Here is a 27,379-nt window from a genome sequence, read left to right on the forward strand (position 1 = left end):
CTTCTTCAAATCCATGGACGATGATTTCGGGTAAGGCACGTTAAAAGACAATAAAAACCCTTTGTATCTGTATCGTCCGTTGTTCCTGTCAGTTGAGTATCGTTCTTCAATGAACACTTTTAACGGCTTTATTTTGGCTTTATAGTTTATAAATATAAACCCGTCGGTTTCTCTCACACACAACATCAGCTTTAATGTGTGTATTGTTTCCAGGTCATTGTGAAAGCTAGATTGACAAACGTGACCCTGGATCACAAAACCAGTCATAACTGTCAATGTATTGGACATTGAGATTTTTGCGTCATATGAAAATTGAATAAATAAGATTTACATTAACTTGTTATAGGACAATATGTGGCCTATTTAAAGAACTGGAATCTGAGGGTAAAATAATACATTTTCCAGATTGAGAGGCTGGCAATACATGTTATTAACAACAACAACAACAACAAAAACACAATTTTCTTATATTTGCTGTGGGAAATTTACGATATTGCTTTGTGGAAGATGATTTTTACTTTCTATATGCTTCCCACAAATACATTCAATTCAGTTCAAGCCTATTTGTTTAACAATTTTAACAAATAATATTTGTTTCGAACAGAAGTACATTATTGTTTCACAATCCAATTAAGCCACAATTAAATACATGTTATTATGTATAATACTTAACCTGCTGTTTTACAGCATACAGGTGATGTCTGTGTACATGTTTAATGTAGTGTATTTAAGTGAATCTTATTTTCATAATACATCTTATTATGTACATCTTATATTCATAAGTGTATTGAATTAGTTCTGCAAAAAAGTGGCTTTTCAGTAGGGTTGGTTATCGTATTTTTTTCGATATTGATATACAAATTGATACTTGTAAAGGGCACCTATGATGAAAATCTCCTTTTTGAAGCTGTTTGGACAGAACTGTGTGTAGGTATAGTGTGTCCACAGTCATATTGGGGGGATATAAACACAATAAGTCTCTTTTTTAAAATTTCCTGATGTTAAAATAGGATCCAAATCACTCTCATTTTGAGGCCCACCACAACATGATGTAGAAGCGCGGTTTCCCCGCCCACCTATTTGATTGACAGCTGCATATCAACATGTCGCTGTAGTAACGCGTATAATCATATCAACAAGACAGGATGTGCGCAAAGCAACCGGGTTTAAAAGATCTGTTCAGCTCGCTGTGATCATCAATCATCATCAAATGTGATCAATGAGTTTTTAAAACGTTTTTAAAACAGTGCATGTTTGTAATGAATTACAGCGATTTTTACCGTTATTATCACCACCGCTGCATGTCAATACAATTATAAAAGAAGACGCTTCAATCCCGGTTTGTGGATGTTAAATCAGGTTTATTTTGTACATTAACATAACGTATATCCATACAGCGGTGGATATTAACCTGTATCCTGTCACATTTGCCATGCAAAAACAGTGCAAAATTAAACGTGCGCTCTGTGTGTGTATGTCTGTGTTAAACGTGCATGCTGTGTGCGTGTGTGAACTTTGTAACGACATTGTGTGTGACTCATCGTTGCAACTCCACAACAAATACATCAAATAATCCTTGAGAAAGTTCTTACTGTAGTATTTCTCACAAACGTTACGTGAGATCGGCTTCCTTCATGGCTGTCACTGTGTTGTTTATCTGACGCAGCCGAGGCGGAGATTGAGGCACACTCTGACAGTAGGAACAGTGGGTGGGGAGAACCAGCATTAAAAGGACAGGCAACAAAACAGCTACATTGTGTTCAGAGCAGAAAATTCTAATATTCTCAAAGCTAAAATAAATAATCTGATGGGTGTTTCGAGCTGAAACTTTACAGAGACATTCTGGAGACACTAAAGACTTACCTTAAAGGGCACCTATGGTAAAAAATCTACTTTTCAAGCTGTTTGGACAGACATATGTGCATGTATGGTGTATAGACTGTCATATTGGGGTGATATAAACACACCCAGTGCTTTTTTTTCAATTTAACAACATAAAAAACGGTGGACCAATTAGAGCTGTTTTCAAATCGACCGCAACTTTACGTAGGAGTGCGGTCCCCCCGCCCACCAATATTGATTGACAGGCGTGTCATCATATCCTCAGTTTGTTGATTCACGTCCGCCATTTTCAGCGTGAGTCGAAGCGATATCACTAAAGGAACACGCTAGCTCTATTTTTAGATGCAAGGCTCATTGGGCTCAACACAAGAGCAATATTCTCCACATTATCGCTCTAATCGGAATTATTGGTTGTATCTTTAGGTAGGTTTGCAAACAGGTGTACTTCTCATTGAGTCTACCTTATACTTCAGCCGTTTGCATTTCTCACGATCCCAGAAGCTCCCTGTGATCTTAACTAGCATGCGTTTTAGAATTCTAAACATCGGTTTCTATCAGGGTACACTTAAGTCGACGGCTGGGTGCCGCGGACCGCTACAGAAACCTATGTTTAGAATTCAAAAATGCGTGGCGCGACGATTTGGGACACTTCATGTTTCTGCCGCGCCACAGAGAGTGTCTGGTGTGCCGTGTCGCGGCTTCGAGCGGCGCATCCGGTGCCTCAGTCAAAGTTAATTCAGTGTGCGGGGTTATTAGTCTCGGTGTACAAGCTCAGCACTTGAAACTAGCACACAGTTGGCTGTAAAACTGTACAAAGACACAAATGATTTTGTACTCTCTGCTTGGTCTGTGTCAGAGTCGTACATGTATGACTGAATGGTGATCCTCTCACTCCTTCTCTGAGTCTGCCTGTCAGACTCTGTTGCAAACGCAGAGCGGGTGAGCTCATGGCCCCGCCCCCTTGTTGCGTTGGCGGGAAGCCGAAACTAATCTACATGTGAAGCAACACACCCCTAAATCAGCGAACTGTGGACACGCCCCCAACATGAGACTTTTTAACACATTATAATAAAACAATCTGAATTGTGTTAAACTGAACCTAAACTGGCACACTCAGAAGAACCATAATATTAATATTAAATCATAAAAAAGAGGTAAACTATGTGCCCTTTAAATCTTGAAAAAGGGGTAAAATTGCCCTTTAAAACGAAATCTGTGGCAAAACTGCCTTAACTCATACTTTTGAAAAATGGAATGGTATGGAACAAAATCAATGCCAAAATGTATTGAAGTAAAAATCTTGTCGTATAGCACAAATTGAAAAAAATAATACTTTAAATTGCATTTTAGTGACTTGAATTGCCAGGGACTGTATTTTTAGGTGCTGAAATTTAACATAGCTGTTTATTTAGGTTGTGAATATTTAACCTTAAAATATTTTAAACACGTTTTCATACTTATAAATTCAATCATTCATATTCAATTTCCAGATTTTACTAACAAAATATTCAGTTCTGTTAAAAAATATGATGTATAATATTCAAAAGGCAATTTATATACCAGTATATATTCCAGTGCAACATGAGACATAATGTTTTGTGGTCCAGGGTCACAAATAGGTAATAAACCGTATGCACAAGTACGGGTCTGTTGTGTAAAAGGTGGTCTGTATATTCAGATTTGGGGTCAGTGTGAATAAAAGGCTTTATGAGCCTTGCTGTTGTTCAAAGTCTGATGTTTTTTGATTATTTAAAGGCTGCCTTTAGTTTAGGTGTAAACTCATCAATCAGACTGAAGGAGAAAACAACACACCGTGATTATGTTTCGTATTAAAATGATGAATTACAGCTACAATAATAGTGTGTAATTATGCAGTATTTGGTGTTCATTGGTTACTCATGTAATTACACTGACATGAACGCTGCAATGTAAAGTGTGACTGAAGAAGCATCTGTTACTTTAATCAAAGCTCCCACATGGAATTTCTGCAAATATCAGGGGATTTTAGTTGTGATTTGCTCAAATAAATGTTTGTATTGATGATATACATGTTTTTAGTTATGTTTGAAATGCTTTATAAGCTAGAAATGTACACTGTTTATGAATGCAACATTTATTTATGTATACACCAGGCACCGGACGTCACACAGACGTAAAATTGACATTGGACTCCAATCAGACTAGTCAGACTAACCTTGAATTTTAATTGTATATGAATTGGAGGGGGGAGATGGGTGGCTTAGTGGTTAGCTCTGTCGCTTCACAGCAAGAAGGTCGCAGGTTGGAGTCCCGGTTGGGTCAGTTCTGTGTGAAGTTTGCATGTTCTCCCCGTGCTGGTGTGGATTACCTCTGTGTGCTCTGGTTACCCCCATAGTCCAAACACATGTGCTATAGGTGAATTGAATAAACTAAATTGGCCGTAGTGTGTGTGTGGATGTTTCCCAGTGATGGGTTGCAGCTGGCATCCGCTGTGTAAAACATATGCTGGATAAGTTGGCGGTTCATTCTGCTGTGGAATAAAGGGATTAAGCTGAAGGAAATTGAATAAATGAATGAATGAATGAAAATCGGGTTGATGTCAGAAACCCAATGTCAGTTTGAGGTCAGACTTCAACGTCAAGACCTATTATCAACCACAGATCAACGCCTACTTTTTGTATGGACATCACATGACATTAAAGTGAATTTTAGTTAGGTAATTACACAACATAAAACCAACCAAAGATAAACGTCCACTGATGTTTGACGTTGTATAGATGTCATGTCATGACGTTAAATTGATGTTGGATTTTAGTTAGTTAATGCCACAGCCTAAAACCAACTAAATATCAACGGCAGCTGACGTCACAACCAAAACAGAACTAAAGATTGACGACATATGACCTTGTGTGTCTGCTGGGTCACTGGTCATAGGTGTAAGACACTTGATCTTTACCTTTTGAGATGAAGAGAGATAAACAATAATTCTGGCTCATAAGCACAGACCTTATGGTTGAAGTTATCTTACATTCATCATCTTCATCTTCTGACACACTTTCTGAATTGCACATGATGTGCACACATTTAATCAGCTCTACTGCTAACAATAACGCCAATTCATTCTTGTATATTTGACCTAATGACCATTTGTTTCTCATGCACAGTAACGGAAATGCCAGGAGGTTTTAAAATTGATGTTCTGGAAGAGTCATGTACAGTAAATTAACAAAATCCTACAGGGTAATGTTTTAACAGAAAGACGATTTCCTCAACACATTTCAAAACAGAATAGTTTTAATAACTAAATTCTAATAACTGATTTCTTTTATCTTTGCCATAATAACAGTAAACAATATTTTACTAGATATTTTCAAGATACTACACTACCTGACAAAAGTCTTGTCGTCGATCCCAGTTGTAAGAGCAACAAATAATAACTTGACTTCTAGTTGATCATTTGAAAAAGTGTCAGAAGGTCAATTTTCCTGATGAACCATCTGTTGATCTGCATCCCAATCATCACAAATACTGCAGAAGACCAACTGGAACCCGCATGCACCCAAGATTCTCATAGAAATCAGTCAAGTTTGGTGACGGAAGAATCTTGGTTTGGGGTTGCATTCAGTATAGGGGCGTGTGAGATCTCTGCAGAGTGGATGGTAACATCAACAGCCTGAGGTATCAAGACATTTGTACTCCCCATTACATTACAAACCTCAGAAGAGGGCAAATTCTTCAGCAGGATAGCACTCCTTCTCATACTTCAGCCTCCACATCAAAGATCCTGAAAGAAGATCAAGGTGCTCCAGGATTGGCCAGCCCAGTCTCCAGACATGAACATTATTGAGCATGCCTAGGGTAAGATGAAGGAGGAGGCATTGAAGATGAATTCAAAGTATCTTGATGAACTCTGGGAGTCCTGCAAGAACAATTTCTTTGCCATTCCAGGTGACTTTATTAATAAGTGATTTGAATCATTGCAGAGATGTATGGATGCAGTCCTCCAAGCTCATGAGAGTCAGACACAATATTCATTCTGTTTCCACTGCACCATGACTTTATATTCTATACTGTACATTATTTATGTTAAGAGACCAGACTTTTGTCTAAGCAAAGGCAAACCTTACTGTCCTAATTAAATAATTAAAAATCAAGACATGATCATATTTTATTTAGGTAAAATAAGTGTAATCTAGAGGCCTTTGCCTTTCCTATAAGCCCATTCTGATACCAAATGATCAACTAGAAGTCAAGTTATTATTTCTTGTTTCTAAAACTTGAGTTGGTGACAAGACTTTTATCAGGTAGTGTAGTATTCAGCTTACAGTGACATTTATAGACTTAAATAGGTTATTATAGCAAATACTGTTAAAGAATTTCCTTCATTTGGGAAATATTTGAAAAATAAAAATAATTCACAGGAGGGGTGATAATTCTGACTTCAAATGAATATGGAGGAGTCATGTTGTTTGTCACTGACCCCAGTATAGTGCAGCAGTCTTCCCAGTGTTTATGAGAGGTAAAGTGCACTTTAGTGCTGTTGCGCACTTCCCAGCGCATGCGGCTGAGGTTTGGAATGCTGACTTGGAAACAGTGGTCCACTCGGGAATCAAGCTCATTGATCCTCCGAGCAGATTTCCACAGTCACTGTTAAGCCACAAAGAACAGTGTCATGTTGCGAAATCCATGCGATCTGCTTTTTGTTCGCTGTTCTTGGCATGCCAGAAAGTTCTCCGTTGGACGCCAAGCTACACAACACTCCTCGCGCACACACACACACACACATACCCGTCCACCACCTGCAAAACAGGACTAGGGCTGCATGATATTGGACAAATGTAACATTGCGATATATTTTTATTCTGCAATGTATATTGCGATAGGGTGACACGGTGGCTTAGTGGTTAGCACTGTCGCCTTATAGCAAGAAGGTTGCTGGTTCAAGTCCCAGTTGACATTTCTGTGTGGAGTTTGCATGTTCTCCCCGTGTTGGTGTGGATTTCCTCTGGGTGCTCCGGTTTCCCTGACAGTCTAAAGACATGCGCTATAGGGCAATTGAATAAGCTAAATTGGTTGTAGTGTATGTGTGTGCATGTGAGAGTGTATGGGTGTTTCCCAGTACAGGGTTGCGGCTGGAGGAGCATCCGCTGTGTAAAACACATGCTGGATAAGTTGGCAGTTCATTCCACTGTGGCGACCCCTGATGAATAAAGGGACTAACCTGAAGGAAAATGAATGAATGTATTGTGATATGAATACAATTTCACCAGAAGACTTAATATCTCAGTTTGGATTGTTTGATTGGGATGATTCTGCCGTGGAAGTGCATCTCCACAGAATCTTATAAGCAATCTATAGATACAGTAAAGAAGAAGATCCAATTGAAATAAACAGAGTCTTATCACTTTTCCTAGTCTAATAGTATTCAGGTACAGTAATTGAATAATAATGAAAACAAACATAATTCAGTAAAATTAATCGTTATTAATGGTACAATGTCTTATGCATGAATGCTTTTCACATCATTCTACAATTACAGGCCTCAAAAACATGTAAACGATGAATAATCGAACTCAACATGGCATATGCTGCATTGTGACTATTTGGAATGATCACATTGCGATATCGATGCTGAAACGATATATTGCACAGCCCTAAACACATTTCTTTCTGTTCGCCTTGCTTGTTTGTATCATTGTACTGTCCAAACCAGCTCATCAAGGTGAACAGCCAGCCATTGTTTCAGACCCCGTGGCATAATCACTTCCAGACTCTCCACTGCCATGCCATGATGCAAAACAGGCCCTCATGATGCATGCCTATTATACGATGCGTGTGATTTCAAATCAAACCATCATCTGAATTCATATCAGTGATCTGGAACAACAGGCAAACTAACTGAAAGATTAGCAGCAGTATTGAGTTGTGCTTAAAGCTTGAACTGTACTGCATTCATGATTAGGCTTTACCCATCTGATTGCCACTGCTTTTATTCATTTATTTATTTATTTATTTATTTTTTAATCTTCCTAGGAATGACAGAGATTGTTTTACCTGTTGCATTTTTTCTCATAACTCACAGTGATATGAGGAGATAATTTCAAGGATTGATAAATCATCTGAAGTAACCTTGTTTGCCAAGCTTGTTTGGCTTTTTTTTGTTAATACAAATCAAGCAATACTGATTTGTATTAACAAATGATTCTGAACTTAAATAAATGTATAGTTGATGACAAGATGTTTAGGCCTTCTGTAAAATTGTCCAAGTGATGTTTGACAGGGGTCTGCACGGTGGCGCAATGGGTAGCACGTTTGCCTCACAGCAAGAAGGTCGCTGATTTGAGCCTCGGCTGAGTCAGTTGGCATTTCTGTGTGGAGTTTACATGTTCTCCCCATGTTGGTGTGTGTTTCCTCCAGGTGCTCTGGTTTCCCCCACAGTCCAAAGACATGCGCTATATATAGGTGAATTGGGTAGACTAAAATTGACTGTATGTATGAGTGTGTATGGATATTTCCCAGTACTGGGTTGCAGCTGGAAGGGCATCCGCTGCGTAAAACATATGCTGGATAAGTTGGCGGTTCATTCCGCTGTGGTGACCCCTGATTAATAAAGGGACTAAGCTGAAAAGAGAATGAATGAATGTTTGACAAGGACGTTTTTCACAGTATATTGTATTATTTTAAGTTTCTATGGAATAACAAAACTGCTGAAATTAATATTATTAGCTCCCTTTTGATTGGCTACAGAACAAACCACTGTTGTCCAATGACTTACCTAATTAATCTAACTTGATTAGTTAACCCAAATAACCTAGTTAAGCCTTTATATTGCACTTAAAGCTGAAAACTAACATCTTGAAAAATAGCTAGTCAAATATGATATAATCTAATCATGGCAAAAACAAAAGAAATTAGCTGATATCAATTAGTTATTAAAAATAATTCTGCTGTGAAATACGCTGAAATAGTTTTTATCATTAAACAGCGCTTAAGAAATATAAAAAAAATTGTACTAATTTCTAATAAGTTTGTCTTTGTTTTTTAAAACTAATCAGTCAATAGTTGAGCCACATCCGAGGTAAATATTATCGTATTTGTGTTCTTAGTGCCTAAGCAATCATCATTAATGTAAAATAAATATAGATAAGTCATTCGTTCATTCATTTTCTTTTGGGCTTAGTCCCTTTATTAATCTGGGCTGTCCACAGCGGAATGAACCACCAACTTAGATAAGTCACATATAAAAACAAATTTAATGGTTTATACAGTAATTATTTAACATAATAATACAATTCATAAAATAAAACAGAAAGATTCAATTGACACCTTCATAAATTGAATAAAGACAAAGCAAAAACACAGTTGTGACACATCAGTACATCTTAATTCATCGTTTATAAGCAGTTAATAATAAATCTTGCAGAATTATTTTTGTAGAATCACAATCTTGCTTCAACTAATGTAACATCATAATTTCGATATAATTTGAGCATACAAATATCCTATTAGATCAATCATAGTCATAATATAGCACGCACATTTCTCCTTAGTATGAGTAATGACAAGTTCAGGAGACACAATATTTATATCTGTTGATCAGTGTCAGATTATGTGAATTTTGCCTCCATTAGTCTTTTCCTGTTGTAAACAAAAGCACATTGCATTTTAAAATATCATTGTTTGCCGTCTTCAACAAAGTGTGTGATGTCAGGTCATCTTGTTGTGAGAGCCATGGATAACCAGAAGTCTATACATCATGATCAGTGTCTGATTTCTTTTCTTTTTTTCGGTCTCACACACACACTCTCAGTTTCACGCTTCACTGAGAGGTGTAATTTATGATCACACTGTATGATGCCAGCATTAAACTGTTATTCTTTCAAGCTGCTTTTTAAACCCTCCACATGACCACACACACACACACACACACACACACATGTTGGTATTGGTGATTTACAGGGACTGGGCAGGGCCATTATAATTAATATATAAATAATAATATTAATGTATATTAATATTAATACAATATAAATAATTTTATATTAAACAGTTAAAAACTCTTATTATATAGCCCTACCCCACCTCTACCCCTAACCTCACAGGAAACCAGTGGCAAAATTTGAATGTCAAAAGACCCTATTAAGTATGATTTTTAACTGTTGTGAATTATGAGAACAGGTGACATGGTGGCCCAGTGGATAGCACTGCCGCCTCACAGCAAGAAGCCAACTGGATCAGTTGGCATTATTGTGTGGAATTTGCATGTTCTCCCCGTGTTGGCATGGGTTTCCTCCGGGTGCTCCGATTCCCCCCTACAGTTCCCCACACAGTCCAAAGACATACAGTACAGGTGAATTAAATTGTAGTGTATGTATGATTGTATGAGTGTGAATGCAAGAGTGTATGGGTGTTTCCCAGTGCTAGGTTGTGGCTGGAAGGGCATCCACTGCGTAAAACACATGCTGGATAAGTTGACGGTTCATTCCGCTGTGGCGACCCCTGATTTATAAAGAGACTAAGCTGAAAATAAAATGAATGAATGAATTACGAGGACATCATAGATGTCCTCATAAACCCCCTTAATAGAGTACAACTAGGACATATCCATGTCATTATACAAAAAAACCAAAACCACTACACACATGTGTATATATACACGTGTATACATAAATTTACAGAGACACTTCATATTATCTGTACACTTAAAAGTATATAGTGTATGGATAGTTAGTAGTTAGTATAGTTAGATTACCACTTCGGGATTTTAGTTACATTATTTATAGGTTCATAATAGCTCTTACATCCAATGTTATGTTCATATTTATGATTATGTTTAGTTGTGTAGCACCATGATCCTACGAGACATGACATTTAATTTCACTGTATGTCCACACATGTAGCAGAACGACAATAAAACCTTGATTTGACTTGATAGGCGTAATGTATTTTATACTGCTTATTATATGACCCCACCCCTAAACCCAACCCTGTAACCTTAGTCATGCCTAGGGCCAGACGGAATCTGCGGACATTTTTTGCTATTTCTGCTGAGAATTTAGGTAAAAATCTGCGGATTTCTGCTGAATTATTTTGGGAGTATCATAACTAAAACCTTAATATATGAAATAAAAAATAATATCTTTTAAACTTTTATTTAATGTTAAAAATGCAAATCCACGTTATTTGGTAAACAAAGCAAGTCTCTCATATAATATCTCTACTAAAAGACAGAAAATATTACTGTACAAACTGCATTGTACATAAATCATATGAATATTTTCGTATTAGTCAATAACATTACTGTAATTAATTTAAAAACTGAATAAATATAGATTTACACACATTTACTCAAGTAAATAAACAGAATAATGAAGGGCTAAAAATCTGCGGAAAATCTGCGCGTGGAGATTCCGTGTGGGCCTAGTCATACCCATGTCATTATACAACTTTGTGTCCCTGTAAACCACATAAACCTGTAAACACACACACACACACACACACACTCAATATCACCCAGTAACGTGAGCATGGCATTATGCTGTAGGATTACTGAATAATGAAGCTGACGTCACTGCAGATTTGTCATCAGTTTCAGGGAAGGGATCAGACTCATACTTGATCTAATATAAAAGTGAGACTCACTGTTGTATGAGAAGGTGACATTGGTGTGTGAGAGAGAGAGAGAGCTTGTCAGGTGTATTTGATTAAAACACTAACTATTGTCATTTGGCGAGAACTAGCGCTGGAGTATTTTTAGTGATGATATGGTTTGTGTATTGTGTGTATGTTAGGGCTGGGCAATTCATCGAAAGGTAATCGAAATCGACATTCAGAACCTAATCGATCTAGTATTTCCAGGTCAATTTTTTCAGTTACTTTCCCTACCACGTGTGGAGTCACCCTGCTCTGTCAAGGCTGATTTATACTTCTGCGTCGAACACACGGGAGCCTTCGTGTGGTGGGATACCCGTACACCTCTCAAAAAATGTAACTACACATTGCACGTTTGCACTACATTGATGATGATTGGAAGTTGCGCCAGAGATGCTTTGAGGCGGCATATTTTCTTTTACAATAAAATTATTATTTACATAAAAATATTTGTTTACAGAAGATTCAAGAAATGCACGATTTAAAATATTATATACAAAATAAACAATAGGTTTTTTATTTAGATGAGAAATAGCTTATTTTCTACTTTTCTAACATTAAAAATAATAAATTATAAAAATAATAAAAAATAATAGTTATTTGTGTTCACTTTTTTATAAGAAAAAAAGGTGACTTGGTTTTAGGCAATGTGTGTTTTAATTTCACTTGTTCAACGTTGATGTTTAATAAATACTCATAAGTAGAAGATAGTCAACTCAGGCTCATTCTGAAAACGTAGTCCCGCGGACGTTTCTGGAGACCGCGAATTATGTAGCCGGAGGTACATATGGCTGCATTTAATTTTTTTAAGCGAATGCTGCAGGGCGGTGTGACGTTCCTTTTGGCGCTTACCTCCGTATGGAGGGCTTTCCCACTGCAACCAGTTTGTCCAGTTAGCTCGTTGTGTACGCCGGCGGACTTGAGATGCAGAGAGGAGTTGACCACGATGATGGCGACCGTGTTCGAGTCTGGGGAAGAGTGGTTCCAGACATCAGGTAAGACAAAAACAGAATCCAAAAAGTAAAATGAACGATTGAATAAACAAGGTTGAAAATGCGATGAAAATCAGAAAACGTGGTAAAAATCAGACGAGGGCTTTTCTTTTTCTAGACGGCAGTGGGAGATAAGTGGGTGGGCTGGTCAATCAAAATTGGTTGGATTTAGGGAAGGAGGAGGGTGGGTCAGTTGATTGGCCGGTCGCCCAGTCAATCATTCAGTCAGTCAGACGGACGGTCGGCCAACAGCGGCCTCTAGTGGGTTTACGCGAGAACAGCGCAGGTGCGAACGGCACTCGCGAGAGACATTTGAGATACGTAAAAGCGCACACAGCGACCTCTCGTGGATTCGCGAAAACATAAACTGCAAAAATACGTACCTCCCGGGACGTATTTCACGGTCTCCAGAAACGTTCACGGGACTACGTTTTCAGAATGAACCAGTTGCAGATAGTGTGTGTTTCCTTCAATTATTTAAAAAGTAATCCACCCTTCAAAAATCAATGCGAAAATCTCTCACTTGTAATATGTGAGCATATTTACTGTACAAAACCTGTCAGTGAACTATGACGGCAATAAAGTAAAATAAATAAAATAACCGTTCATTAATAGTAAACGAGTTAAAATGTTCGATTAATCAAGATTTCGATTTTATGCCAAAACGCCCAGCCCTAGTGTATGTGTATGAGTGTGTGTGTGTACATTGTGGGAACCCTGCAAGTATCAGCTTGTTAATTGGTGATGTATGAAATACCGTTTCCGGGTCCAAGCCGCTGCTCATTTGAATTGAAAAATATTCGTTTTGACCAATTTTTAGTCGTATCACACATTAAAGGGATTTTTATATACAATCATGGTGGACACAACAGTCTCTGGACTTGCTGCATCACAGACACCAATACTTTAACAACGTATAAAAAATGAATCACTTTCTGGCCATCTAATATTAGACATAGATATATATATATTGCGATTGTGATTTTCGAAAGTATTACATCGCTTTGTAAACGTTTATTATCACCATTTGTTGAGTCTCCCCATACTGTTTGACAGAGTGCTTGGACCCGGAAGCCACTTCGTGTGACGTCAGACTTAACAAGCATATAGCAATACCAGTCGATTTTAACCTTGAGAGGACAATTTTCGGTTCCCATGAGGGAAACGGCTCGTAAATCATACAGAATGAAGAATTTCGAGAATGTAAAAACTGTGTATGTTTACTGTAAGGGTTGGCTTTAGGGGCAGGGGGATAGAATACCGTATAAAAATCAATACATCTATGGGAAGTCCCCATTCAGATAGCTGTGTGTTGGTTTGTGTGTGTGTTTATGTCAGCCTCTCTCTTGGGTCTCTAATAACAGCTGTTGGGTTAGTAAGGCCATTAGCATCATGATCATCATTATAGAACGAACAACAAACACACACGCACACACTGATTTAACAGACAGATGGACGATCTTGCTTCAGAAAAGCCCTTCATTGGTGAAACAATAATGCGGGGAGATTGATGGAGTTTAGAGAACGCATGCATGCGTCAATCAGGGCAAAACTATCCATGGAAGTTCACTTACTCGTTTGTTTTTATGTATTGGAACAATATGTGTAATTAGGGTTGCACATTAGATCAACAGTATTGCAGACGCCAAGTTTTAAAATACTGTACCGCGTTATTTTCTTTGATGGACGGTAGTATATGTAGTTCTGAAGCTGCATAGGTGAACATAATAAAATAAAAATAATAAATAAAAGCTGATTGCATTATTGATATTTGTACTCTTATCTATTCTTCTGTCATCAACAAATAGTAGCAAATTAAGACTGACTTTACAAGTTTTCCAGGGCTTTCGGGATCATGTATCATCATTAAAATAAATGTTTATATTTCTTTTTAACTGTATAACATAATAAATTAAGCCATATTTACGATTACTTGCAACAATAATTATTGCAATGCTAAATAACTAAAAAATTCCATTAAAACTTCCAGAAAGGTTGAACACTGGTAGTATGTTTTAAACATTGCTAATGTTTTTAGCTTAATTAGCTTGAACATTGGCTTGTTACATCAAAAAGAAAGCATGATTTACTCACTCACTATCTTTTGGCTTAGTCTCTGATTTATCTGTGGTCGCCACAGCGGAATGGACCACCAATTACTCTGGCATGATGTCCTTCCAGCTGCAACCCATTGCTGGGAAACTAGCAAGATTTACTGCTAATATGCTTTAACATGTTAGCTTGTTTCTAGCATGATTTAACTCGGTTAATGATTTAACATGTCTGTTTGTTTCTAATATGATTTTGCACACTGCCAGCAGGTTCCTAGCATGATAACAGCCTGCTAATATTAGCATTTTTTTAGTATTAAAGTCCTATAAACTGGAAACTGAGTCTTACTTCAGTATGCTGATGAACTTGGCACTGAAACAGAGTATTGAGTAGGGGATGGGGCTTCCTTTTTTGCGCTCATCCCCTTGTATATTGTGGCTAAAGCGTCAAAACTGACGTCAACAGAGAAGGACGCCACTCCAAACACAGAAGCTAATTTTCTGACCTTAACTGAATTATCAAAACACTATTTTTTACAACAGACCTAAAGATTAACAGAAAAACATTGTAAATTTTGATTTTACACATACTTTAACGTTTATTTATATAATTAATAAAATTAGCGCTGCACAATACTGGAGAAATCTGACATTGCGATATTTTGTTTTGCCACATTATTTATTGCTATATGAATATAATTTCGGGCAACACGGTGGCTCAGTGGTTAGCACTGTCGCCTCACAGCAAGAAGGTTGCTGGTTCAAGTCCCATTTGGCATCTCTGTGTGGAGTTTGCTTGTTCTCCCCGTGTTGGTGTGGGTTTCCTCCAGTTTCCCCCACAATCCAAAAACGTGCGCTATAGGTGAATTGAGTAAACTAAATTGGCCGCAGTGTATGTGTGTGAATGGGTGTGTATGGATGTTTCCCAGTGCTGGGTTGCGGCTGGAAGGGCATCCACTGTGTAAAATATATGCTGGAATAGTTGGTGGTTCATTCTGCTGTGGCGACCCCTGATGAATAAAGGGAGTAAACCGAAGGAAAATGAATGAATGAATATAATTTCAGCAGATGATTTGAATAGCTCTATTTGAAAGATTTCATCTATTTAGATTGACTGGGATGATGAAGTATTTTCCATGCAGTGCATCTGCATAAAATATAATCACTTACAAGCAAAAATATATAAATAAACAAAAGTATTCAAGTACAGAAATTAAAAAATCTAATTCAAATAACATGGTCGTCATTGTATAAATAATAAAAAAACAAGAAAATTTAATAATAAATTTATCTTTTAATTTTTAATAAATAATATAGGGCGGCATGGTGGCTTAGTGGTGAGCACTGTTGCCTCACAGCAAGAAGGTTGCTGGTTCAAGTCTCGGCTGGGCCAGTTTTGCATGTTTGCATGTTCTTTCCGTGTTTGTGTGGGTTTTCTCTGGGTGCTCCGGTTTCCCCCACAGTCCAAACACGTGATGTTTTGTAAACAAATTTCGGTAGGAGCACGCGCAGATGTTTCAGCATTAAATACGTCATTGACAATTATTCTATTATCCAATCAGTTCTTGACAAAACCCCTATATATATACCAAAGCTGTCTTACCTGCAGCATCTCACGACTTTAGCATCCCTCCACCACCCCGACACCTCACCTCTTAAGCATTACAATCCCGGGGGGAACGTTCTGGGGCCAGGCTAGATACTTCGCTCGAATCCCAATTCCTTTCTGTTTCCTGATAAGGAGAATAACTCGAGTTCGGGTGTCTCCCCGAGCTCAGAGCTCTCTCCCCGGACAGCACGTCAAATACGCTTTATTCTGAAACGATAAGTGTGAACTCGTGAAATAGGCTATAGGTGAATTGAATAGAATTAAATTGGACGTAGTGTGAGAGTGTGAATCCAAACGTGTGGGTGTTTCCCAATACTAGGTTGCAGCTGGAAGGGCATCCGCTGTGTAAACATATTCTAGATAAGTTGGCGGTTCATTCCGCTGTGGTGACCCCTGATGAATAAAGGGATTAAGCTGAAGGAAATGACTGATAAATAATATAATCCTGCGACGTGACTATTGCAGATGCACACATTGCCATATCAATGCCCAAACGATAAATTGTTCAGCCCTAAATAAAATATAGAAGTATTTTAAATGCAGTCAGATTAAACCCACAAGCTTTCAATTCTAGAAAGACATTAGACTATTTTTGTGTATTTTTACGTGCTTTAGTAATTCAACTAAATCGAATGGCAAAACCTGATTTAAATTGAAATTGAATTATAAATCATCACAGGTCTAATTTGGGAATCATTAGTCTTGCCTTATGTTGGAGGCAAAGTCTAAGATGTTTTCTTGTTAATGGGTGCGCTGATGAAATATGAAATGACCCGTAAATTGTAAAATAATGATTGTGTTGTCACTGTTGGATGTCTATTAGAGAGATCATTTCTCCGGCAGTATTTGTTCTCGCACCGCAGTGCATGATTCTTGTAGAGCACAGATGGTTCAGCTGCTCACGCTCAGAAAACTGCATCTTGTTTGTTTTGGAGATTTGTGCCGTACAGATTATGTGTGTGGGTTACACAGAGATGAAGTCCGTAGGATTAAAAAGCATAGTATGTAAGTTAAACAGAGCATCTATCCTCCTTTGACATAGAAGTTGCCATTTCTAATAATAAAATGAGTGTGAGTGGTCTGTCTGGCAAATGTTTTATAACCTAGAAAATAGTGTCAAATTGTTCAGTGTTTTTTAATATATACATGCTAATAACATGTTCTTGGGTACACAAAGGCAGTCAAAACCTTTTCATTTGTCTTTCTGCAGTTAATGCACTTTTGAAAGATGCTTTCACTTAGCCAGATTGCTTGCGTTTCCACCTATACAAGAAAACAACTGGTTGCGTTTGTTGCAGCAGGCATTGTCTTTGTCCATTCGAGAAATACAGCCCGTTTGATTCACTTCGCAAGCTTATGAGCTGTGTGTGCGCGCGAGTCTGTGCTATGTGTGCGCTTAGCGCGAGCCTCCGCTGAGTGTGCGCGCACAGCCGAGAACTGTGAAGGCTTTTATACTTGACGCGCTCGCTGGAAACACGAGAATTTCTCATGTGAGACTGTGCAGGTTGGTCAGTTAAATTATCCTACTGTAAGCAATAATTCTCCAGTACCGATAGCAGAACCGGTAATGTCAGAGCTTATCGATTCTTCGGTCGTGCTGTCCGGGGGGAGGGCTCTGAGCTCGGGGAAGTCGCCCCAACTCGTGTTATTCCACTTATCAGGCAATATTGAGAAGTTGGGATTCGAGCGAAGTATCTAGCCCAGCCCCAGAACGTTCCCCCGGGTATGTAATGCATAAGAGGTGAGGTGTCGGGGTGGTGGAGGGATGCTAAAGTCGTGAGATACAGCAGGTAGGACAGCTTTGGCATATATAGGGGTTTGGTCAAAAACTGATTGGATAATAGAATAATTGTCGATGACGTATTTAATGCTGAAACATCTTCGCGTGCTCCTCCCAAAATTTGTTTACAAAACATCACTAATGTAGCACCGATAATGATAAAGTACCGAGTTTTGGTACCCATCCCTAACCGGTGTTGTAAATTTCTCTAGTCTGGCTCACGGCACCAAACTGTTGTGAAATTCTAAGAAGAGCCCAAAAAACCAGGGAGAACTTTCTATTGTCTTCAAAGCAGAATCCTTTAATAAGAAGAACTCAGCGTGGATGTGGCGTCATCGAAAGAAAACTCTTAACTGTACAGCAAGCACTAAGTTCTTATACATTCTAAAACAAAGCATGCAAATGAAGTGTTGTGGTCGGCAGGGTGAACTGCCTTTTCAGGTCTGATCTCAGAAGCATGTAAGTCTGCAGAGTGGATGACAACATATTAGAAACCTGCCCAGCTACTGACCACATAAAAGGGGTTTCTTCGACCTGAAAGTTTCACCCGAAGACATTGCCAGAAAACAGTGTGCAAAATAATGTTCTGGAGACCAGTCCCGTCTGACCAGTTGACCGAAAAGAGAAAACAATAGACACAGCCATGCTGTAAAACTGACAATTTGCATTACTTTGGAAAGAGTCAGGGCTCAGGAAACCAAGACATTTTAAGGTCTGTCACACACTCTCAGAAATAAAGGTACGCGAGCTGTCACTGGGGTGGTACCTTTTCAAAAGGTGCAAATTTGTTCCTAAAAGGTCCATATTAATACTTCAAGGGTACATATGAGTACCTAAAAAGTACAAAAGTGTTCCTCTTAAAATTTGTAGGTACTAATATATACTTCTGAGGTACCAATATGGACCCTTCAAGTACAAATGTGTACCTTTTGAAAAGGTACAACCCCAGTGACAGCTCTCGTACCTTTATTTCTGAGAGTGTATATATAGATAATATCAATTTATATTCCCACACCGGGGTTGTCATAAATCACAAATGATCAATATTTTCAATCACAGGGTTTCAAAGAGCGAAATACACATTAGTAGTAGCAGAACATTCCTTTACAGTTGAAATACACCACAGTTGTCTGTGAAAAGGGCAATAATATTTAGCAGAATCTGACAGCGTGCTTACTTCATACTGTACACACACTGTGTGCATAATTAGACTTTTGTGTCTCCGTAATTGTACTGTTGCGCATACGGGTCAGTTTAGGACCATCAAATCAAATCAGGCCTTTATTTGTCTAATACACTTTGGTATAGTGAAATTGAACCCCCCCGACCGTACACACACATCACAATTTACCAGGGGAAGACAGGTCACAGGAGGTAGCAGTTAGAACAGGAAATAAGATACAGATCAGACCATGATCTGTTCACACTGAAAATCTGACATTGGCCACATTTATAACACATGTGATTGGCTACATGTGAACAGCTAGGCAAAAAAATCACATCTGAGAAAAAATCTGATTTGAGCACTGAGCAGCCTTGCAGTGTGAACGTAGCCTTCGAGCTGTCACACACTGCATGGAAAGTCATTTTTTAAGAACCCATAATAGGGGCTCTTTAAAATGGCACGGAAAGCATATTATAACAGTAGTATAGCAGAGGCCTTCTATCCTCCCCTGATGCAGAAGTTGAAATTTCTAATAATAAAATGAGTGTGAGTGGTCAAACGCAAGCAGCGGAGAGCTTTTTCTCTCACTGCTTCTCTCTGATGGAAGTGATGTTTCTTTAAAGGAGACTGACCTACTTTCCCTGCTTTATTTTCCTGTCTTGTCCTCTCCCTTGTGCGCGTACGAGTACAGTTCTTCAAGTGTATTGGACAGTGTTAGCATATTCACAATCACATGTGTGTGTGTGTGTGTGATTTATTAGCAATGTGTGGATTTCATTGCATCACTGGATCATTGTCTGGCGCTGCCTGCATTTCTAAATGAATGACGGACGAGCACTTTGGGAGTGCTTATTTCCCTCTTTTGACTCTCATCTTTTGTCCCTTTTCTCATTTCTTCTTCCTCTCTCCTCCTCCACGTCCTCTGCTGGGGGATTGGAAGCTTGTTTTCTGGACTAAATCTAATCAGCTCGGGCTATGAAGAAGGAAGGCCTCTTCATTAGAGATGAGCTCTGCTTACAAATCAATGGGCCTGTCTACACACATGAGCCATCTGCACACACTGCCCCAATTCCACTGGGCTAGACTGATGAAGACTGTGTGTGTGTGCGCATATATTGGTGTACTTCTATTGCTGAAGTGGATGGGAAAGAGATGGAGCAAACAGAAGACTCAGAAGTTGGCATGATGAGATTATAATGCTTGTAATAAGGAAGGAGATCCATTGCTGAAACTTTTGGAAAATCTCTCAAAGTTGTAATTAGAAAATCACATAGAGAGTGTAATTGGTTTAAATGATTAGTTCACTAAAATGTTTCAAAACTGACTTATTTAACCCTTTATTGGGCACTCATTGGAAAGAAATAACCTGAGGATCTGGAATCAGATACCAATCGGTACTGATATTTTAAACAGCGCTGATTTGCCATTGTGTTCACATGCTCAACAAAAAAGACTGTGATTGGTCATCAGTTCACCGAACTCACCTCTGTTTACTGAGTGTAAACCATAGACTGTAAAACATATGGATGTAGTGTCAATGACGTCACTCATAGTTTTTTGAAGAGCTCAATTGAAGCTACAAGTAGGCGTGGCCAACTGTTGCCATTTTGTTTACGTTGATCGCACCGACCGGGGGATACCAAACAAGGGCAAAGAGGCAGAGTGTGAGCGCAGCTACAGACGCCTGCTAGCATTTTGCTTAGACATTTTTTTTTCCTTGGGAGAAACACTTAATACTTCATAACCTGCGACTCGTTTGTGTTCTGACCACATGTGCTTGGTTGTGTATTATATCAATACAGTGTTTAGGCTTTTAAAAACACTGTTGTAATACATTGAGCCGCTAAACATTGTTTTTATGAGGTTTTTCTACAGGGGGAAAGTGCGAGTTACTTCCAAACACTTAAAATATAGTCCGTGTTAGCAGGGGCGAAGCAACCGCGAGGAGAGGGGGGGGGAGGGTCCGGGATCCGTCTCCCTCACTTTTAGAGACAGACCATTTAAAAACAGGTGATTAATAATTAAATGAACGTATGATCTCGTACAGCCGTCCCCCCACTTTTAAAATGACCGATACGCCCCTGCGTGTTAGTAAATACAAGGCTATTTCTGAAATCCAGGCATAAAACTGTATGACAACGCTTCAGATGACTGTTCTAGAGCCTACAGCTAATCAATCTGTCAGATTCTGCAGTGCTTTACAGGGCTAAAGAAAAATATAACTGATAATTTATCTAAATAAAACAAATACATTTATAGAGATGGACTATAAGGATATAATTTCACTCACCTGGGAAATGGAGGCAACTTGAATGGTTTGTGAGCTCAATTAAGTGCACACAGCATGCCGTATTATCTGATAATTGTAGGAAATAATCCCAAACAGGCAACTGACAAAAATACGATGTATATACCCAATTCACCCGCTAATCAGCCAGAATGACATGACGGCGACCAGCGAGACCTTAATTAATAAGGCCACGCCCTTAAATATGCAGACTTAATATAACTAAATAAAAACAAAACGGATGAGTTATAAAAAATTCACCCCCTCACATTTGTCATGAAGGGTAATATTAGCTATATAGACCAAAACCATCTTTTGTACCAGGCTGTAAACATGTATTTATCAGCTGTAAAATTGGCCAATTTAGCATTGCAGTCAGTGAACATCTGGAGTTTATGGAGCCAGTCCCCAAAGGCCAGTCGATGAATTGCAGTTTCAGTTACTTCCATATTGGCTTCATTGTGTTCACGTGCTCAACAGAAATGACTGTGATTGGCCGTGAAGGTCATCAGTTCACCGAACTTCCTGCTGTTTATTGTGTGTAACCACAGATACAGGGACACTGGAGTGTTTTAAAGTCACGTCGATCAGCTGGTTTGTCTATCAGATGACATACAAGCGATCCGCTGATGAATTGCAGCTTTAAAGCGCTCCAGTGTCCCTGTATCTGTGGTTACACTCAGTAAACTGTGGTGAGTTCGGTAAACTGATGACCTTCACGGCCAATCACAATCATTTCTGTTGAGCATGTGAACACAATAGGAAATCAGTACTGTTTAAGAATGCGCTCAACAGTGCTTAAATGTTAGCGGGAAATGGACGTTTTTTTTATATCAGTATCGATTGGTACTGAATTCCAATCTCGTGCAACCCTAAAAGGTCATTGATTTTTTTTTTTTTTTTTGTGAATATTATGGAATTTTAAAAGGAATATTCCAGATATTGAAATTTTATATTTGTTTTATCCATTATTTTGAATATTTTGAATTTATAAAATTTTTTTTGTCAGGCTACCAAAATCTACTGTTGTGCCCGGCATGGTGTAGATAGATTTTGGTTGCTCAGCTGAAAAAACAATAGTTTAGTTTAGTTTAAAACTTTATTAATCCCCTTGGGGCAATTCATTCCGACATGGTGGTGCTTCACATATAACAAAAATGACACATCAACACTTAACATCAAGTACAGAAAAAAACTAACAATAATACATCGATTAACTACATTTATTACGTAACCGAATTGCTTCAGGCACAAAAGTAAATTTATAACGATTTGTGGAACGATCTTATTGTCCTTAGACGTCGACCAAGGGGCATCCACTCAAACTGTTTATTTAAGGGGTGTGTACTGTCTCCTAGTATTTTATGTGCCATCCTCAACATAATAGTATGCAAGACTTCGCAGGGGAACTCCCAAAATCTTTGAGCACAAATTAATGATGCCTTGAAAACGATTTTTTATTCTTTATAGACAGTGAAGAAAACCAGCAAATAAAGGAAAAAGAGAAAATACTCTCAATAGATGAATTATAAAAGGTCTTAAGAATAACTTTCGCTACATTGAAAGAGTTAAGTTTCTGCAATGATGAGCCTTATTAATAATTGTATGTGTGTTTTGATCAAATTTTCAACTTGTTGTCAATAATTGTTCCTAAGTAGCACTGGAAGTTTGGGCTACCAGATTTTGCCATGCCACACCAACACAGGGAGAACATACAAACTTCACACAGAAATGCCAACTGGCCCAGTCGTGACTCGAACCAGCGAATTTCTTGCTCTGAAGCGACAATGCCAACTACGGAGCCACCATGCCTCCCTCATTTTTATTTAATTTAATTATTATTATTACTTTTATTTTAGTTAATTAATTAATTTATGGCTAAATTGTTCATTCAAGTGATCATATATCCCACATTGTGATGCCATAGAAGAACCATTTTAGTTCCCTGAATAAATGTTCAATGAACAGTTCCTAAAATAACAGTTTCCTTTTTATATAGTGTGAGAAACTTTTTACATTCTTTAAAGACTCTCTTTCACTATAAAGTCCCTTTTGTGCAATGAAAAGAGGTAAAACGCCATTAAAGAACTTTTATTTTAAAGCGTGCATATCTGAGCAGGATTTATGCTCTTATCCATGCTGAGGATTTGAGATGAAACTGCTTTAGGAGAAAACGGGACCTCATGCTGCCTAAGGAATGAGGAGAGAAAGCAGAAGAAGAACAGAATGAGAAAAGGAGGAGTGGAGCTGCTCTCTGAGCCTCTTATGTCACCATCCCTGCTGAGTTTTTATTGCACGGCCCAAGTAGGATTAGAGTCTGTGCCGTGGAACAATGTGAAATCCACTCACTAAAAGCAACAAAGTGCTCCGATTGTCAATCACTGCGCTCAGGCCAGGGTCTAGAAGCCATTGCTTACATACTGTGGGATATAATCCGTTACTCACGCAAGTACACACAGGCAAATAAAGGCTTTGCATCACCTGAAATTCAAAGGCTAAAATGATGACTACCTATAAGTGCATTCAGCTAGGTTACAACTAATTATTTCTTATTTTTAAAAATATTTTAATATCATCTTATCTTGGTTAATCAAATATCAAAGCTATAGCTCACCATAAATGACAATTTCCAAACCGTTTACTAAAGTTTTATGAATTTACCTTCTGTTGCAGATTAGGCATGTGCCGGTATCACATTTTCATGCTGCGATTAATTGATTGAGCTTTTATCACGGTATACGGTATTATCACGATATTGTAATTTTACTAGAGAAACAGGTAAAAAAAACACAAAAAACTTCAGTTTCGTCAACTTAGTAACTTTAATAACTTTTTAATTAACTAAAAGTACTTCAAACATTTAAATACAAATAAATATAAATAAAACAATACACAATATAAAAGTAAACTTGAGCAATTATATCAAAGTGAATGCGCAAATGGAAACCGTCTTCAATCAGCAATCGTGGAATGAACTGCCAACTATTCCAGCATGTTTTATGCAGCAGATGCCTTTCCAGCCACAACCCAATATTGGAAATCACCCATACACACTCATTCACACACACTCATACACTACAGTCAATTTAGCTTATTCAATACACTATTCACTCAGCCTATATTCAATAATAAACATAACAAAAACTGCCTGCTAATGCATGGGTAAATCTTCAAAGGGAACAGTGTTACATTTTAACCTTTCACCTCATCCTGCTTGCTGTTTCACTATCTAAACAACGAAAACATAATATAAGTCAAATTTGTTTCATTTTGATATTTGATTTACACTGTCTCTTTTGCAGAATATCAGTTTTAATAACCAATAATGGCCATTATAACAGTATAACGTACATTAAATTTAAACGATAAAGGTTAGCAATCAGTCAATGTGCAGAATCAGTGTATGTGGTTACATAAATTATTATATTAGCTTATCTTTGCACTCAGCCAAAACAGTTAACTGAGAACAAGTGATTCAAAAGACATAAGAATTGTTAGATAGAGACAACAAGATGAATTCAATATCACGTTTAACAACTATAGTGAGATGAGATCATCCAGCAGATGAACTGTCTGACATGCACTGTACTCTGACCTGGGGTTTATGCTTACCCGCTGAACTAGTGGCTGCAGCTCTGGGCAGAGAGAGTGTGGTCACGTGATTTGCGTTTTTAGCCGTGTACTAGAATGAACAGAGAACTTTTCAGAATCGCTAAATGAAACGCCGGTGTATTTCCCGCGATTTCTCTGCGCCTCCCTTGCGTTTCTTCTCTCTGACTCTCGACTATTTTGACAAATACACACAGACGACGCACGCTCACACGGAGTCCAAAATAGGAGTTTGTGATTGGGCCAGCCCAATGTCAATACCGAAAAGAGCCAATGGGCTGCAGAGTGTTACATGGGCCGGCCCGGTCTGTCTGTCCGGGAAAAAAAGCATCTACTTTCAGAGAGTCACAGATCACAGCAGCGTCAATCAATAAGGCAGAAAAAAACGATAGGCTGCTAAGCCTTTTATGGGCCGATCAAATCATAAGACGATGATCAGCCCGGCCCAAAAAGTACGTCGGCCCACCGGGAAAGTGCCTGGTCTGCCAGATGGCAAGTCCGCCCCTGCGTGTGAGGATTATAGTGCGGTGGCAGCGGCGGCGGGCACACAGGGCTTCTACATGTGGGGATTGTTTACATCAGAGTGCGCATCAGTTCTGCGCAGCATATACGCAGTGTTTCTTCAAGCGGTTGATGGAAAATAAGCTAAGGCGCGTTCTAAGAATATAAATTCGGATCTATTATTTTTCACGGTATTTTGAAGTGCCCGCGATAACAATATCGTGCATATTCATTACCGTGATTTATCGCATTATCGAATACCGGCACAAGCCTATTGCAGACAAGAAAAGATATTCTGAAGATTGCTGGAAAAAATACGCCATTGACATCCATAGTAGGATCAAAAATACTATGGAAGTCTATGGCTGTTTCTAGTATTCTTCAGTATATCTCTCTTTGTGTTCAACAGAAGAAAGAAAACTAAACAGGTTTGGAACAAGTTGAGGATGTGTAAATGATGACAGAAATGTCATTTTTGGGTAAACTAACCCTTTAAGAGAAACTTTCCATTTGTATCATTTTGCAAACATTATGGCAACGTTACTTTTAATTATTTAAACATTATGAAGCACGTAGTAAATGAGTAGTAGTAACATAAACAATCACAAACATCCAACTAAAACATTTAAGGGAAAAAGTTCCTGTACGGCAGGTAAACTTTAATAAGTATTGAAGACATCACCAATTTTCTCATAATAATGTGCTGTAAACCATGCATACACACCGCGTCTGGTGTGAACGCCCCACAAAGATCAGATTTCATAGACGAAACCCACAAAACCATCAAGATTTGAACTGTTCAGAGGCGTCTAGAAGCTGTCATTACTAGAAAAAGACGTTTATACAATGTATTAAATACATTTCAGTAGTTCAGTACCTTCTCTTTGTGTCATTCCGTTGTTATTACACATAACTAATGTTTTTGATTTTATTTGTGTAATGATTTGAATTGGTTATTTGCATTGTTTGTATTGTTTACAAAATATCTGAGTCAATTTCATATCAACAGCTACTTTAGAAATATAAAATCACAAGTGTTCAATATGTTACCCACTGTATAAATCATTTTCAGGGTCTTGAAAAGTGCTTGTTTAAAGAAACGGTTCACAATAAATTAAAATGTTGTCATTTACTCACTCTTGACTGGATGTCTATGGTTACAGATTTACTTTGCTGGAAAAAAAATCTAACTGGTTTGGACAACCCAGGCTCATTTTGAAAACGTACATTTCTGGAGACTGCGAAATACATCCGGCGGCATGTTTTTTTGCAGTTTTTGTTTTTACGAATCCACAAGAGGCCGCTGTGTATGCTTTTTGAGATCTCAAATTTGTCACGCGAGTGCCATTCGCGCCTGCTGTTCTCACTTAAATCCACCAGAGGCCGCTTTTGACTGACTGTTTGACTGAATGACTGACTGACTGACTGACCGATCGACTGACCCACCCTCCTCCTTCCCTAAACCCAACCAATTTTATTGATCGACCCGCCCAACCGCTTCCCTAAACCCAACCAACAAATTTCAAAAGCAATCCAGAAAAAGAAAAGCCCTCATCTGATTTTTACCACCTTTTCAGATTTTACCACATTCTCACTCTGTTATTTACTTGTTTATTTTATTTTTTGGATTCTGTTTTTGTCTTACCCGCTTTCTGGAACCGTTTTTCCCTAGACTCAAACCCCGTCGTCGTGGTCAACTCCTCTCTGCGTCTCAAGTCCGCCAACGTACATGGCAAGCTAACGGGACAAACTGGTAACAGCGGGAAAGCTGTCCATACGGAGGCAAGCGGTCAGCGTGAAAAGGAAAGGCGTCATACCGCCCCGTAGTGATCGTTTAAAAAATAAAATGCAGCCATGCGTATCTCTGGCTACATAATTCACGGTCTTCAGAAGCGTGTATAGGACTACGTTTT

General features: G+C 38.4%; 1 protein-coding gene across 1 annotated transcript in view; it reads left to right on the forward strand.

Annotated features, from left to right (window-relative positions):
• LOC130245491 (segment polarity protein dishevelled homolog DVL-3) overlaps positions 1-27,379 on the forward strand; it is an 85,402-nt gene that overhangs the window by 449 nt on the left and 57,574 nt on the right. The window contains exon 1 of the mRNA XM_056478188.1: positions 1-30. This exon is cut by the window's left edge and continues 449 nt beyond it. Coding sequence (XP_056334163.1) covers positions 1-30 — 30 coding nt within the window. The remainder of the gene's footprint in view (positions 31-27,379) is intronic.

The sequence above is a fragment of the Danio aesculapii genome, chromosome 18 (assembly GCF_903798145.1).
Source record: "Danio aesculapii chromosome 18, fDanAes4.1, whole genome shotgun sequence".
NCBI classification, from domain to species: domain Eukaryota; kingdom Metazoa; phylum Chordata; class Actinopteri; order Cypriniformes; family Danionidae; genus Danio; species Danio aesculapii.